Genomic DNA, 18,040 nt, shown 5'->3' on the forward strand with positions numbered 1-18,040 from the left:
TGTACGAGGTATTACGGGTTGGCTGCAAGTAATGTGTATTATGCAATGAAAACATCAGTTCGATGTAATTGAGTGTCTTATTTACGTGTATTAGTCTACAGCATCATTAACCTTCCTGGAAATGCTACAAACAGCGTCCGCAAAATAAACAAGACCACAACATACGTAATTATTTTTTCAAGACTATTTTATTGATTGTTTGCACTTTCCAAAAAGCAACAACAGCAAGAAAGCACAAATTTATGTAAAATTTGCATTCATTTCGGGAAAATGAACATAAACAAATTAAAACAATGTTAATGCCCAATGTAGCATTTACATCATGCACATATTCATACTGAAAAATAATAGTGTCTAAAATTAACACACTTCATGATGGGCATATAGAGTACCAGAGGAACTCTTGAAATTTCTTTGCAAAAGACTATTAAAAAATATTTTTCAGTGAAAAGAAGACATCCTCTATCCAAGACAAATGATTGACTAGCATCAAATATTTCTTCCATGCAACAAATTACTCCTTTTCTTGGCACACCTTGCATATTGGTGAAAAATAATATGAAGTATTATAAAATAACTACATACTTGGGAGTGAAAAAATTATCTATGTGTAGATGACAGAAGGTCACAGGGAAAGAAAGCACAAAGTACAATTAAAAAATGGCAAAAGAGTATCACAGATAGACACTTAACATGGAAAAGAATTATGTATTTTGACAGTTTGCCACTTTCAAGATGTCTCTTCTCCTTGCATTACAAATTGTTGAAATTTAAGATCCTTTTCCATGTAAGTGCCTTTATTAATAATACATGTATTACATTTGATGGAAACAGGCTAATCAACATTTCCACCAATCACATTACTTTGTGATTATATTAACTGTTAAAAATAACTCAAGAAACAAAACCAAATGTATGAAAATATGTAATGAAAATTATCTTGGCATGAGATAAAAATTTAGTGTCTTATGCAAGGTTTCTTCTAAAGATAAATACATTCATATGTAAATTAGAATTAACATTTATTTCAGCCTTAGAAAAACTCTTACAGATATCAAATCCAATAATTTAAAACATTTACATTCCATAATATTTGGGTTGCCTTATCTGACGTGTCCTAGTAGCGCTCAGCATTGCAGGGGTGACAGGATAAATGTGTCTAATTCGCCGACCACGGCCATCCAGACTTTCGGTTGACGATCTTCTCTGTGGTGACGATTTGTCATCCACGTCGCTCGCACTTCCCGATTCATTGCCACCTTCCATAGCCATGTCAGAACTTTGCAAGTGATCATCACCACTGCCACCTGCTACACTCATTTCACCCGGCACTTGCTCCTCTTCACCTTTTCTAGCCACCGTTTCAGTTGGTTCTTCACTTCCCGAGTTTTTTGCTTCCGAGAGTAAAGTCTCGTCTTCCATTGAAAATATAATAGGAGGTTCAGAACCAGATTCTTTGTTAAATAGAGACGGATCATCATCTTTTGCAAAGATGATTGGCAGGTCAAGAATATTTGCAGGTGTCAAAGTCTTTTCTTTCAAAGTTACACGTGCTGTGGTCACAGACTTGCCTTTGTCTGTTATTGCACTAGAAACGGCACTAGAAGCGGTGACCACGGTGCTTCCTTTTTCAGAAGAACCTGTCTTTGAAGTTGAAACAGCAATTTTGGGGACAACAGCGAGAGATCTACGTACGTTCTTTTCTCGGTTTCCTCCAATGGGTAAAATCGTGAGAGGAGATGTAACACTTGAGAGAGGCACGAGAACCTGACCACCTGCAACTCCCTGACTTGTGGGCTCTGTCAGCATCATGACATTATTACCAAGCAGACTTTTACTTCCTGTGGTTGTCAGAACAGTTAGTTTAGACAAGTCAACTGTTCGATTAGGTAGCATACGTGCTGAAGTTATCACTTGATTGCTGACTGCATTAGAAACAGAGATGTCTTCACTGCCAATCACTGAAATACACATATAACACATAAATCAAACAAAACTGAATTTAAAACAAATATAAATCACAAAAGATGTTAAAAATAAAAATAACCTAGTCACTGTTTACCATGAAGTGAGCTGCATTATACACTAGATCAAGTATTCTCAATCTGTGATAACAAATAAGTCACAAGTACAGAATATTGGTTAAATATACACATTTATAAGGGTCAGTCAGTGGCAAACAGGTCATCTCGATCTCGACATGTAGATGCCACAGTTCCATGAAACTCCTGCCACTGGAAGTGAGTTCTGTCGTCCATGTTAGATGGCAGTAATGTTGCAGGCTTGTGTGGAGGCCAGTAAGAAAGAGCAGTGAGCAGTCATGCATTCCTGGCGGAGCGAGACATTCACCATCGAATGATGGCAGTTTATGGGAAACTTTGTTTACCTCTGTCATGGGTGAAGGAGGGGAGTCGGATTTTCCACAAAGGAAGAACTTCACTGCAGGATGACGCACGACCTGGACCATCTGTCACTGTCGCAAACGATGACCTCATCCAATGTTCCCCATACACTGTCATCATTCAATGGTGCATGTCTCACATACTTCCACCACCAGGAAATGCATGACTGCTTGCTGCTCTTCCTTACTGGCCTCCCTGATATGCCGACGGCAAGACTCTGCACTTCACACGGATAACACTTACACTGCTTCATAGAAGCATGCGACATGACTGCCACCTAATGGGTAACAAAGGAACCCCCTTACAGTGGCAGGAGAATCGTGCAGCCATGGCATCTACACATCGAGATATACGAGGTTTTCCACTGACTGGCCCTTGTAATAATAAAAACACAAAATCTCTGTCATCTCTACAATTTTTAATTATACAGTAATATAGGGCTGTAAACAGTAAAGGTAAAGTGCTCCCCTGTGCTTAGCACCACGCCATGAAGGCGTATAGAGGTTGTGGGGGTAACGCCCCACACTTTCTTGATCCAGTCGTGAGTGGGGGTGGTGACCAGCATCATGCCCCTGACCACCTTTACCCCCCAGGCTTTCCCCTCAGGTACCCATGTCATTTGATGCTGGGTGGGTACCGGGGCCGCTTCCAATGTTAGAATAGTTCCCAGATTTGAACCGGCCAGGGATCGAACCTGGGACCTTTAGCATGGTAGTCAGACACGTTACCGACTGAGCCACCGTGGCCATATATAGGGCTGTGATAAAACCAATTTGTGATATATGAATACTTGTCAAACTTTCATCGTTGAAACTTAACATAAGAAGTCACATCATTCATATTTACAATTCAAGGAGAGGCCAAAAAGTTCCTACCATACCTTTATCTGTATGTGCTAGAAAGAGGAAATTTGGTCTCCAGCATTAGTAAGCTGAAAAACTGAAATGAGGCCATCTTACTCACACGTAAGATGTCACGGAATATGTTTCAAACAGATTTGCTATTTGTGTGATCACCTCCTAAGGTACAAGATTAAGCCACATATCTGTTTTCAAGCACTAGCTGTTAAAACCTTTGCCCCCAAACTTGCATTTGTGGCCTGCATACTCTGTCCCAGGAATCTGTGAAGCAAGGTTGTGCATAAAGGTAGAGAAGAGAAGGAAGCGAGTGGGTGGAGCAAAGCAGTGTGGCCTGCTGCATACAGCTGGTAGCTGCAGTCTCGTTTCTCCCACCTTTTCCTTTCATGTGTTCATTTGTGGAGCCATCTCACATCACTACTTGCGCAGACACATTTTTGTTCACTCGCTCCAGAGATTCCTGAGACAGAGTATAGACTGGTGTGACATCATTTGATACTCTCCTATGATAGGCACTCTTTGCCAAACACACCTGACAACTCTTTATAAACTAAGCGGCTCAGGAATAAAACTTGATAACCACACTACACTCAAAATTGAGTAAACATTGGATTCAATTGCTGCACAGTCTCCAGTTGCTGTACTAGAGTGAATGAAGTTCCTTCAGTAGCCGCAGCCAGCCACAAACACGTGAAGACCTCTGGGTTACCCATTAGTCACAATGCAAACTCACCTGTTTGCACAGAAGCTGAAGAAACTGTATCATAACTAAATGTTATTCATAAATATTAAATTGTATTTTTCTTGTAATGCTTTGGAATCACTCACATTTTCCCTCCTCTCATATATATCAATATAAGTCATACAGGGGATATGTAATGCTAATATCATTGCACTTAATATGTAATAGTAATAATTATAGCTATTGCAATATATTACAAAACATATAAAGTTCAAACCTCCAATACAAAGTAGCCTAAAAGCATTAGGAACCCTTATGCACTGTGCTATGATGCGAGGGGCCCTGGATTCGAATACCAGCCTCCAGACACAACAAATGTTAATTCAGTCAACTAGTAGTTGATCAATCGAATTGGTATTCGAATCCAGGGCCCCTGGCATCATAGCACAGTGTGCTAACCACTCTGCCACGAGTTGGCACACCCTTCAATGCATACAGGGAAATATCCCCTTATCTAAAATCCTTACCTGAGAGTTCAAAGAGCCCTCAAAAAGGGTTAAACGTGCAGGTTGTAAAGGGACCTGCACAACACATTAAAAATGTAAGAAAACAAAAAAAAACTTCCTCCAAGAGTGGAAAAAGCTGGCTCTTCTCACAAAGCTAAAAACATTTCTTAAAAAACTCTCATCATCTCCCAATATTGAAGATAAATTTTTGGGAAGGTTAAAACTTTGTCTGAAGAAATGAAAATTGACTTCCTATTAGATTATGTAATAATTGGTCTCAAGGTTAAATATTTCCTTTTCAAATTGCAGCCACTGGCCAAATTATTTGTGTTGAATACAGTATTTGAAGTGGACGGCACCATCTCATTGGCTAGGAAAAATTACATTAGCCTATACCCAAGGATCCTACAGACATCCACCACTTAGGAATTTCTACTTTGAGCATAAAAACTATTAAGAATTTAACTGCTGAAATATGTAATAAATTAGGGCTGAGTCCTGACTGATACCAACCAACACAAATGCCGATACTGATATTTGTATAATTCCAGTTTAAAATAAAAAAGGCTCATCACATTACATTCTATTAATGACATTAAATTATACTCCAAAATTATTCTCATGTAGCATTATAGTGTAAACTTTATCTAGACTTGGAGGTTGCAGAAGAAGTTTTGTAATATTTCACGCCTTTTTAAAGTATTGCAGCTCCACAGAAAAAAAAATGATGGATTATTATTACTGTCCCTCCTTCATTTCATGTAAACAACATTCTTGCCCTCTGGGTTAACCTAGAGAGGGAGGGAAACGATGTAAAAAATATATGCAAATACAGATACATGTGGGTCCACATGGACAAATCAACCAGGATCTGAACCTTGACATCTCAGAAATTGATAATTTTTGGTGCAGTGGTAGTACCAATAAAGTTGACGAAAACTGGCAAGCTTCAGATTTTTTGGGTTCTTTGTTTTTGAGTTATTGACTTTCAAAAAAGTGAAAATCCCAAAATTTTACAACATTTTGAAATCTTTAAATTGCTGTAGATCAAAAACTATTTAACCTAGAAAGCTCAAATTGGTGTCATTCTCTTCTGCTTTTAATGAGCTTTAATTTGAAATACGTGACTGTGCTGTTTGAATTTTGTAATTCTTCAGAAACCCGAAAAAAAGATTTTTTTAAAATTTCAAAAACAGCCCTTTTATTATTTTTTTTTAAAATATATGTTTTGAAAACATCAATTGATTATTTGGGTGCAGAATTTCATAATGGGATGGCCATGGGTTCCTATGGACATTATTGTTCTTGAATTGTAATGTGTGTGAAATTTGCTAAATTTGTGAATTTCCATGTTAAAATCATACCTATAAGGTAAGTGGTTGATGTTGAAGTCATCATATTAGTGTATTTTATAATTTTTGGACTACAAATAATATGAAAATACCTAAAATGTATCACATTTAATATCAGATACGCAAATTGAAAAATGTACGAGGGGAAGTCATTAAAAAACAGGAATATTATTCTAAAGTTCATGGAGATTTATGCACAATTAAAATTTGTATTTCAGGACTCAAAAAGGTTTCTTAGTAACATGCCACAAAGATGCTGCGACAATCGAACAGTACGAGTGGGTATCAAAATGTTCGTGCAATCTCCTGGAAGGAAACAAACTAGAAACACCCTCGGATATGTGTATTGTACAATGGCCCTTCTAGGTTCAGCACACAAATTTTTGTCTGATTTGGTTGTTTATTGCTATCCTTTTTTAACAGGTGAATAAAGGAAGATGTCATGATTGACAAAATTGAGGCACAGAGCATCATCAAATTCCTGCATCTCCAGGGGAAAGCAGTGAAGCAAATTCACGATGAGATGAAAGCAGTGTTAAGGGGAGGAAAGCCCATCCTATGAGATGGTTTTCAAGTGGAAACGGCAGTTCCAAACCGGTCACATGGTAATTTCCGATGCCCCTAGGACAGGGAGACCGTCCTTCATAAATGATGCCACATTGATGGAGAAAGTGGAGAAGATGATAATGGAAGACAGGAGGATCACCATTGAAACTGCGATGGCTGAAATTGGTGTTAGTTATGGGTCCATCTGGAATATCATCCATCACCAGTTGCACCTTCATCAAGTGTCGGCACGGTGGATGAAACGATTGCTCACCCCTTTCCAGAAGAGGACTAGAGAGGAAGCAGCACTAAAGATGTTAGGCCGCTGTGAGCTGCATGAAGAGGATTTTTTCAGCAGACTGGTTACAATGGATGAAAGCTGGATCTAACTTTATGACCCAGAAACAAAGAAGATGAGCAAGCAGTGGAAACACAGCTCCTCACTGCCCCCCAAAAAGGCAAGAGTGCAAAGGTCAGCCACTTAGGTGATGCTGTCCGTTTTCTGGGACTGTGAGGGAGTCATCCTGACGGACTACCTGCGACAGGGTCACACAATCACAAGTGACTATTATTGTGATCTAGCTTGGTTACATCAAAAATTGAAGGTGAAAAGGCGAGGAGAGCTCACAAAAGGAGTGCTGCTATTGGCAGACAACGCACCAGCCCATTCTGCCCATGCATCCATTTTCAAAACAGTTCAATTAGGATACGAAATTTTGCCCCACCCTCAACATTCCCCAAACTGGCACCGAGTGACTTCTTCCTCTTTCCGGAAATGAAGCGTCCACTCAAAGAACGCCACTTTGACACGAGGGATGATGTCATTTCTGAGGTAGAACAGTGGATTTAGGCCCAAAATGAAGCGTTCTATAAAAACGGCTTACACAAGGTGAAAGACCGCTGGCAGAAATGTGTTACCAAGCATGGCGACTATGTGGGGAAGGATTAATACCACCATGATTTTGTACTTGTCCAAAGTTGCTTCCTTTCAGGTGATTGCATGAACTTTTTGATACCCCCTCGTATATGCCTGCGCAGTAGCTTGTACAACATGGCTCCCTACTGTTGACTTGCACTGTAGAAGAGCAACAAAGTGTTATTCGTGCGAGAAACAAAAAGCACATAGTGGTTCGGATACCAATTTAAACTGTAGGTCCAGTCCCGATTAGCCTTACTGTGCATAAAGTGGACTTAAAACACCAAATCAATCCAAAAAAAAAGTTGCTGCTGTGTCGGTATCAGCAAGCAGTCACACAAAAGACTCATACAGAAGGGTAGGAATCCATCCTCCCCCCTCCAATGACATTCATGCCTTTCCCAAGAACCTCAGAATCAGCTCAGCATAATAATGCTGATTTTCAAAACATCTGCATTGCCATGCTGCCTATGGTAGCAAATAATCAGGTGAAGCCAGGCCGACTGGGTAGCTCAGTGGTAGAGCAATGGCACGATATGCCAGAGACCCAGGTTTGAGTCCTGGTCGAACCTGCATTTTTTGTGAAATTTCGACATAAATTTTAATTTGTGTGCATCATTTTCGAAATAATTCACAAATTATTGTAATAGTATACTTGTGCTGTTAGCAAGAGTTACTTGTTGACATGAAAAATGAATTACGTATGTGTAACTTACTGCACAATAACAGGATGCCTACTCACCACAAATTCCAGGAATTCTGCGTGAATTATTGGCTTTGGGAATTATGCGTGAATTTTTCTCCGTAGACGTGAAAAATTGCAACTTTTATTAATACAAATCCCATTGAGACATTCACAGCTTAGCTTCTATTTTTATGAAGGAAGTAAAAGAAAGCTGTGTGGAAAATAAAGCAGAATTCTCTCAATCCATTTACTTTGTTAGTGTCCTTTGCAGAACAATCTATCTGACAGCAAGTGGATTATTGCAAGATAGGATATCTCGAAGTTCATTAGGTCAATTTAAGTTTGAAATTCTTATACAATTAACACTTTTCTTTAGATTAGTATATCCAGTAATATTTGTGACTTGTGTTTCTAGATGTATTTCAGGTCTGAGTATGTGAAATAGCAAATATAAACTCCGCACCTTAAATTAAATATGTTTAATACATATTCCGTTTAATTGAATATAATTAGAATTTTTGGATACATTGGAATCACATAGACTCTTTGTATTGTTAATGTAATTGTGTGTATCTGTCTGTGGGTGGTGAGAGGCGATAATACGTAAGGTTGAAATAGAGAAAACATCTGCCTGTCCCTTGAATTTTTGGAAAGATCGCCTTGAAAACTGGGAATTACACTTGAGTTTTATCATGGTCCTAGAGTGACCACTGAATACATAACAATCCTTTACATGTTATCCACAGTCAAACTTTGCCTTCTGTCTGTGAGGATCATCTTATATGTTGAAAATTATCTTTCAACAGAAACATAGTCAGTAGCGAAAATTTGAATGCTGGAATATAACTTCACAAGGTGTGAATGCCACAAAGCACCGAATTGACGTGAAAGTGAGCAAGACCTCAAGGATAAGAAGTTTGTACTTTGGACTGTGCAGATAACAGTGGCGAGTTACATTTTGATTTGTTTAGAGCTTTGAAAAAAAAACAAAAAAAACTCATGGACTTGGAAGGAGGGAAATCGACAGGAGTATGTTTGAAACATGTCAGTCATTGATTTTTTTCATCACCAAACAGAACAAATACCTCTGTGTGATATAATAATTTTGTAAAATCTAAAAATATTTATAAAGACTTAAAGAAGGTTTGATTTAGGTGCATAAAAAACCTAAAGTAAGTTAAAACAAACAAAATAGGTTATTTCAGGCAGTACAAAACTTCATCAGTTGTTGCATTTTTTAATGGTTGTTTCTTATCTACCTGCAAAGGACAAAAATAGGTTAAAAATCTAAAATCCGAGGTCTACTTATGACATCAAAATTTTACATTTTTCGGGAAGTGGAGGCTTTTACGGACTTAATTTCTATGCACCAATTGTAGCACAACTAAAAAATAATGTGGCATTTCAAAAACATACCTCGTAGCCTACAGAAATACAAAACAAAGCTGATAAGTGAAGTACACCACAGGCATCAAGGTTTTTCAACTCTTTCATGTCAAACATGTATTGATTGTTATGGAGAGGAAGCAAGAACTTTAGGTTAAGATATGGATACTATCTTGTGTCTGTAAAAAACACGAAAAGAAAAAAGATGGGAATGTAAATAAATAAAGAGATAGGAATTATTATTACAATAAAGCTACTATAAAAAAAAATGATATATTGCAGGTGAATGTTCTGCAGGCCCGATATACTGTCAGTATTTTGAAAACTGTGTCACTGAATTTATTCATTTTGTTTTATGTGATACAAGGTTCTAGAAATTCACAAAAAGTGCCAATACATCAGAGAACAGACCAGCACCAGTGAAATTCATTTTCTTAAAAACACCACAAGTAAAGAAAAATAGAAAGAAAATAGCATTGAGCAATTTCGTATCACAATAAAGCATAGCATACCTCACATACATGAGCTACCCTGGCCTTCGTAGAAGGCAGGATGGACAAAGAATGCACATATGATAGCAGTATACATGATGAGTTGTAAAAAGGAAATAGGGGGAGGAGTGACAACGAAGGGGTAGATCGGAGGTGAGAGATCTGACAGTCGGTGTTTGGTTTGGAAAGTAGGAAGAAGTAAAAGGAAGTACGGGAAAGTAGAAGGGAGTACAGTGATAGAAGTTCAGGAGATATTAGAGAGACTGTGTGTGATTGAACATTGGAGGACCTATTGACCTTCTCTTCAAATACGAGACAAGTAATTCCTATAACTAATTATGTCCATGCTGATTTAGTCTTAACATTCATTAAACCCAATTTGTGTATCGCCATTCATTTAAGAGTTATGTACATAGATTAACATTTATCTAGGTACTTCTCCAGATGAAGATTAAGCGTAAGTGAGTGGCTATGAGCAAACGCCACCCCTATGTAGGGTTACCAGATTGCTATAAGGGGAATGTAGGACATTAAGTCAAAATGTAGGACACAAAACATTCTCAATAAATAATACGTATTTCTATAGAGCACGTTAGAAAGTAATTTAAAAATGACACTTTTCAGTTGAAAAGAATGAATTCTGAATGAATTTTTACATGCAAAATTTCAAAACTTGCAATCATACTAATCAATGCACCTCTTACTACATGATTTAAGTGGTACTTCTCAGAGGAGACAATTTTTATCAAAATTTAAGGTTTAGTCAAAATATATTTACGTTAGAGTGGGTACCAAACATTTTACAGACTTTATGAAAAAAATCATTTCTCTCATGAGTGATGATGGTAACAACAGTAGTCTCTCAACAGTTGCATTATTACCTGTAATTGGCAAACAAATATTCAGCAATTACCATCATTTGAAGTAGTTGAGTTTCATCATGAGTAATTTTTAGTTCCATTACATGGATTCTACCAAAATAACAAACCCAGAATTCTTGACTTTTTTCTGGACTTTTCTTGACTTTCTTTTAGTTTTTCTTAACGTTTATTTACTCGACCCCAACTTAGGTAAAGTTGGATATTTGCAATTAAGAAAATAAATATTTATTTAATGAAAAATCCCTACCAAAGGGCCAGTTAAGATGAAAACTGAAGCTGTATTTAAGAAGAGAATTAAACCTGCTTTATCTATTAATGCATTCTGGACTGCATTTGGCAGACTAGCAAGGCTCTGGTGTCTGGACTCTCAGCCAGTATAATATTATGTGGGGCTTTGTGTCGGCTGTCCCTATATGCTTGTGACTGTCCCTTCACCATCTTATCTTACCACCATTCATCCTCACCTTGACGATTAGCCAAAGGGACAGAAAAGTGAAGTAAAATAAACTAAATGAACCAATCACAAAAAAGTGAAGTAAAATAAACTAAATGAACCAATCAGTCATTGCGATAGCAAAAAGTCTTGACCAAAAGAATAATTTATTGCCTTTTTATTGACATCTTGAGCTGCTACTTCATTTCTTTGCCTTTTCTTGACTTGCAAACAAACACCCTGAATAACTTTGTTCTCCATATCCCTGTTTTACAATCAAAATATTGAATCAGTATCAACCGTAAGGCAAAAAATTTCACTCAGGCATTGAACAGTGACATCAGCAGTTAGTGGTCCCAAAACTTTGTTCATTAATTGCTTCTGTTTTCCTGTTTGTTTTCTAGCAGGACAAACATTTCTTTTCTTTTTGGGCAATGACTGAATATCTATGTTCTTCTTAAAGGTTCACATAACCACTTTTTGTACGTACATGCAAAATAATCTAACACAGTTATTTTCAGTGGTTTTTATTTTATTTTATCTGCGACGATTCGTTCTGGTTTCCCAGAACTTTTTTAAGCTACAACAAGATATAACATACAACAACTGATGAATGACTGAATCAAAATAAATTTCACTATTGAGTTTGGAAGCGCACTAATTGACTTGTAACTTGCATGATTTTTTCTCCTAATTAATATTTTGATGCTCAAAATGTAGGACATTTGTGATATTTTTCAAATTCCCCCCGGACGCCGAACATAAGGCTAAAATGTAGGACGTGTCCGGGAAAAACCGGACGTCGGGTAACCCTACCTCTATGGTTCGATCCCGACACCGAGTGGTCTTGTACATGGTGGAGGTGCGGGGTGTTGTACGAAAGAAAAAATAATATTTGCGAAGGGATTGGAAAGACAACTAGGCAGTAATAACCAGATCATAATGGGAGACATCATTATCATCATCATCACAGGAAATGATAGAACAATGGACGAGGAAGTAAGAAAAGCAGAATGATAAGGGATGAACAAAAAAAACATTATTAAAGTCGGTGGCGATGATATTCAAATTGCTTGCAGAATTAAAACATGCTTTAATGTCTTTAATATTTTTGCTTTATTTCAGTAACGTGCAGTGAATAGATAGCCGAAGCACTGAATATATAATTTTTAAATAAACAATAGTACATCAAGGGGCAGGCTTGCCTTCATAAAAACACCGCACGACACTGCTTTGTGGCATTTTAGTCTTTCAGGGGCTCCGCAAAAATGCCTCTCAACGCTTTTGGGGAGTCTAAGTATCCTGGAAATTATGCAAAATGTGAATTGCATACCGAAGCACTGCTTCGGTAGCTTACCTTGTATGCACGGCACTGCTTTATTTAGTATCCAGTGCATTCTATTTCACAAAATTTTATGACTGCGCTCCCTCACCAGTTAAGTTTCAAGCTCTAACTGTTTCAAATTTTCAGCTACTGGAGGGGAAATCAGTGCACCAAAACATTCATAGTGAACAGTGAAATCTGAAAGGAATTACAGAGCATCCAAAAATAGCCAAGTCCAACCACAAGTAAATTAACACTACTAACAGAAAGCAATACCATTGTCTATTTGCATGAACAGGATCATGAAGATGGACAATACTGAAAGCCACAGTGGCAACAACAGCTGCTCTTCTGAAGAGGTTCAGTTAGGAATGCTGAACCACTCCCGCTACAGTCTTGATCTTGTGTCCAGATCCACTGTTACACCAGCAATGACAAGGATAATGTGGAACTCACCACTCACACCTTCATTCATCCCAAGGACATGGAATTTTAAGTGAGCAGCTTTTTCAACCTTAGCAAAGCAATAAGTGCACCAATGCTGACAGAAACTATGTGGACAAGTAAAGTATGTCTAAAGAAAAAGTTCCTGAAGTAAAAGACCTACAAAACTTATTTTTGGAATATTCCTCATAAAAAAGTAAACCAGAGAGGTGAAATACTCTTCATCCTTCCAAATACCACATTGTATTAATATGTCGATTTCATGCCTTCTTCTTATGGCCATACTTGGCAACTGACTAAATTGTGTAAAACAAATGGACTAATGATAAGCAAATGAACAAAACGAAACAAATGAGAGAGAGAGAGACAGAGAGGAGTGATAATTGGGAGTATGCATTAATGAAAATTTATGCATACTCATCTCAGTAATGAACCACAAACTGTAAAGCAGCAGAAAAAATAGTATAGGAGAATAGGAAAAGACTATGGAGTATACCACCAAAAGATGAGTTGCAAGATGTAGAGTGGAATAGAATAAAGCAGTGGATGGGAGATGAAAAATGAAAATAGGACAAGCAGAAAAAAAAATCAACAAAGTGCTTGTCAGATGAAAATGTTCATTTACAGCTTAAATGTAGAACATGTGGCAATATTATCATCTACATTATCCAAGGTGCAAGTGCATGATGCAATTCTACTTAATTCTAATTATATGAAATTTGGTGGATATCTTCATTATCTCACGAAGAAGGGAAATAAGTGTTTAATTTCTTCCAAGCAGCACAGATTCATGGTTGCCATGGTCATTTATTTTTGCTATGCGGCCGTGGTGGCTCAGTCGGTAACGCATCTGACTACAATGCTAAAGGTCCCGGGTTCAATCCCTGGCCGGTTCAAATCCGGGAACTTTTCTAACGTTGGAAGTTGACCCGGCGCCCACCCAGCATCAAATGACATGGGTACCTGGGGGAAACCCTGGGAGGTAAAGGCAGTCAGGGGTGTGATGCTGATCACATCACCCCCACTCACGACCAGATCAAGAAAGTGTGGGGCGTTACCACCACACCCCCTATATGCCTTCATGGCATGGTGCTAAGCACAGGGGAGCACTTTACCTTTTTTACCTTTATTGGAAAACATATGATAGGGGTTGGATGCCCTTGGAACATTATCACACCAATAAAGATTCCATCTGGGTATGTTACCCCCCCTAAAATTATGCATGTATACATGCGATAAGCAGTCAATAATGATTGAGACCTACACAGTCTGTCCAGTAGGAAAGGTGACTGATTTTTTTGCCATGGAACCACCAGTGCCATCTATGGAGAAGTATATGTACTAAGTAGCAACACATTTCGACTTTCTTCCAGCAAAGTTGCAAAGCACTAGTGTCGACGGTCGATGCATACAGATCTTGTAACTGACAGTACCTGCTGAATGTCGGCCGGAAACTGAGAAATGTGCCAACATTAAATTCTGTTTCAAACTGGCATCAGAGACGTTTCAAATGATTGAAACTGTTTACGGTAGCGAGGAATTGAGCCGTAAGAATGTGTTTAAGTGGTATGCAAGATTTTGTGATGGTCCAGGCTCTCCAAAACCGAAAAAAGTGCGCACGCAGAAGAGCCGAATCAAAATCCTGCTCACGGTTTTCTTCGATTCCAAAGGCATCATCCACAAGGAATTCACTTCAGACGGTCACACTGTGAATGCTGAGTATTACGTGGGTATTTTGCATCATCTATTGGCCAGGATTCGTAGAGTTCGGTCTGAATATCGGGAACAGGGCTCATGGTCTCTGTTGCACGACAATGCACTCGTTCACAAGAGCAGGTTGGTACGCCAATTTTTGGCCAAAAAAGGGATAGTGGAGCTCAATCACCCCCATATTCTCTACATTTAGCTCCATGCGACTTCTGGCTATTTCCAAAACTGAAATTGGCATTGAAAGGAAGGCGTTTTGACACCGTTCCAGACATCCAAAAGGCTTCGACCGCGATTTTGGAGGCAATTTCGAAACAGGAGTACCAAGACTGCTTCACAAAGTTCTACAACCGCTTCAGTGCATGTATTGACTCACAAGGTGTCTATTTTGAATAAACTTTATTGTAAACTACCAGTCCACAATGTGTTGTCTTTCATTTCTCATTAGTCACCTTTCCCACTGGATGGACTGTGTAGGTCATAATTTAACATACATGCGAGTTACAATCATGAAAGTTGGTATGAATACTATTCACCTAATGTTCCACAAATTACCAAGAGATGACAAGACGTAGCCAGTGTGTGAACTATGGGCAAGTGGAAGTTTGCCAGTCCTGTACAATGGAAGACATTTATCATGGTCAAAGGGGGCAGCACAGTTTCTGTGGAAAGAAGGGCTGCAGAGACTCTGTGCAATGTCTGGTACGAGTTGTGGTTTCATTGTTGCCTACCTAAGTTGAAAAGCCAATGAAAATAGTGGGAACATGACAAGAGCTCTAGAGCAAAGGCATTCCGCATGGCATCTTCTGTGGGGAAATGGGTGACTACAATTTTTTGCGACGTGGATCATGCTTATTGAGTGGCTTCCAGCCAAGTAAACCATCAACAGCAATGCACACTGCACAAAACCCTGAGATTCTATCATCCCTCAATACAGCTGAGGCGAAAATGGCACCCTGTCCTGCTGCTTCATGATAATGCCAATCTGGAAAAATACATGCATCCACCCAGTAGGACATTTGCAATGTTTGGGGTTTAATGTTCTACAGCAAAGTCACCTGTTCTGGCTCCATCCCACTAAGCTTTCTTCAGTGAAATGAAGAAACCTCTCCATGGACAAAAATTTTCAACATCTGAAGAACTTCAAACTGCTGTGCACAGATCTGTTCTAGCTGTACCTATAAAATTATGTGGGGGTGCCATTTGCAAGTTTCCAGATTTCTGGCAAAGGAGTGTGGAGCTAGATGAGAGTATTCTGAACAGCCTGTTGTAATTTTCTGTTAACACATTCCTGACCGTAAACGACCATGTGTGCTTGAAGTTGCCCATAAACGACTAAGGTTGTTTAGCTGCGATGCCCATTTCTTTTTTTAGGTTTCTTGCCCCTCCCCCCCCCCCCCCATGTTGATTTGCAAAGGAAAAGGGTGCACCACATGACTTTGGGGGAAGTAAGATACAGTACCCGAGAGCATGTCCGGCATGCTAAATTACAAAGGGAACCAAAAGGGGGGGGGGGGGTCAACACATTCCAATCCTTGGAGGATCAATGGGTAGTCATCGGTTATGGGACACCAGTAGGAACCCTCGAAGAGGTCAGGTTTCTATACACCAGGTGAAAAGGTTGAGAAAAAAACACCATTTGCAGCCTCCAGGGTGTCATCATTTTGAAAAATCAGAAAATTTATGATAGTGGCCACACTATTTTGAGGTAAGTTTGGATTCAGAAAATGCCTGGGCTGGCTGTTTGAAAGCCCCTCCCAAAGTTGGGCATGAATGTGTTAACATTATCACCACACTCACTACACAGGTAAGTATCAATTAATGCTGTCTGGCCCTTGTACATATTATCATCCATGCATATGATGTTTTCCTTGTTTTGTATTTTTGCATTGAAGATGGGTTCATAGGTTTGCACAGAAGTATTCACACCCCCTTGCACACACACATATGTATAAAAAAGTTTCAGGCACCTGAGAATCTGTGAGGCATGGTTGCACATGTACAGGATAGAAAAAGTCATTCTTTGAGGGTTCGTAGTTTTAAAACAAAACCTAAATGAGCAAACCATTTAGAAGAAATGTTGTTTTTTCTCTATGTTCTTTACACACTGTATAAAGCACTTGGTACTGTACACATCTCCCTGTATAGGAGATGGCCCTGATTTTCAACCTTGCCAACATGGTGAGATTGGTGTAGGAAGATAGGAAAATGTCATATCCCCATTTTACCAGTCACAGCCTACTTTCACACTCAAGTCTGGCCAATCAGGTTTTGGATCTGATGAGAAGTATCGCATTGGTGTCTGGTTCAGATCAAGTATCTGACTGCAGTTGAACAAGTTCATTGGATCAAAATGCTTCCCGATTTGAATGAAGGGGAGTGAGTTCACATGCATTGATCTACTAAAAAAATACAAACTTTATTTTTCTCACAGCTCTTCCTCATATTTCACAACTAGTGGAGCATGCAGTAGCAAAAGCACCTTTAATCATGTTTGAAGTTAAACTGGACCTAATGAAAACATGATACAAACCTGAAAGATTTTATTTCTTCATCCAGTAAAATGGATTAATCTAAAAGCACTAGGGAATAACAATGGATATTTTCAGACGCACAATAAACAGCAATTTTCCAAGGACCAACTCCATTTCAACTCTCAGAAATGCAAATCTGGATTGAGGGTGATAACAGATAGTGCACAGTAATGTGCTGGTAACGTGCACAGTTTTACAGAAATGCCAGAGAGAATAGCAAGACATGGAAATCCTGAAATTCAGTTCAGGAAACTTAGCCATGCTCCCTCATGTTATAAAGCTGACTGTATTCTTAGAGTGTTATCACTCTACAAGGAAAATCACAGTGGATGAAAGAACAAATAAGATTCGTACATTCTTACAGTGGATCAAAACATGAACAATAAATGATACACAGGAGTATAAGGTCAAGAAAAAAGAAACCATATGTTATTGGAAGATGTTACAGGAAACAAGAGAAGAGATAAAAGCAGAGGAAAACTTTATTCAATGTATTCATTGCAAGTATATCCAAGGAAATGCAATCATCTAATTTATTTAGAGATTAAGTTGCACCATTCACAAACATACAAGTGAAAATATGACTTGTTAGTTGTTCATTATTCAGAATATGCATGCTAATCGCTATTATCAGTGTGCTGTAAGCTGCAAAGCAAACAGTATGTTACCACGTTCATTAAGTTAACTTTCAATACCAAGGCCTGTGTACTGAAACAAAAACTCCAGAATGAGAGCAATTCCTTAAAAATATACGTGAAAATAAAAGTAATAGGTATTGCAACAATTGTACATAAAATATATTACATATTCAAATATTTTATGTTCCCTTTCAGCTGACTTTCCTAAAAAAAATTAAAAAACAAAAGAATGCTGAATACCTGCAAAGGTATGAAG

At 38.4% G+C, this 18,040-nt stretch overlaps 1 protein-coding gene across 6 annotated transcripts in view; it reads right to left on the reverse strand.

The window, feature by feature from the left end:
- Positions 1 to 206: 206 nt before the first annotated feature.
- The window catches only part of Rcd1 (Reduction in Cnn dots 1), a 171,119-nt gene continuing 153,285 nt past the window's right edge, over positions 207 to 18,040 (reverse strand). For 5 of the 6 annotated variants that reach the window (XM_083143054.1, XM_083143048.1, XM_083143050.1 and 2 more), the window contains one exon: positions 208 to 1,961. In XM_083143054.1, the coding sequence (XP_082999180.1) occupies positions 1,078 to 1,961 (884 nt within the window). In that variant the 3' untranslated portion in view covers positions 208 to 1,077. Of the gene's footprint in view, positions 1,962 to 18,040 lie in introns of all 6 variants that reach the window. The other variant, XM_083143053.1, reaches the window with a different exon arrangement.

The sequence above is a fragment of the Lepisma saccharinum genome, chromosome 21, assembly GCF_977018435.1.
Source record: "Lepisma saccharinum chromosome 21, izLepSacc3.1, whole genome shotgun sequence".
Taxonomy (NCBI): domain Eukaryota; kingdom Metazoa; phylum Arthropoda; class Insecta; order Zygentoma; family Lepismatidae; genus Lepisma; species Lepisma saccharinum.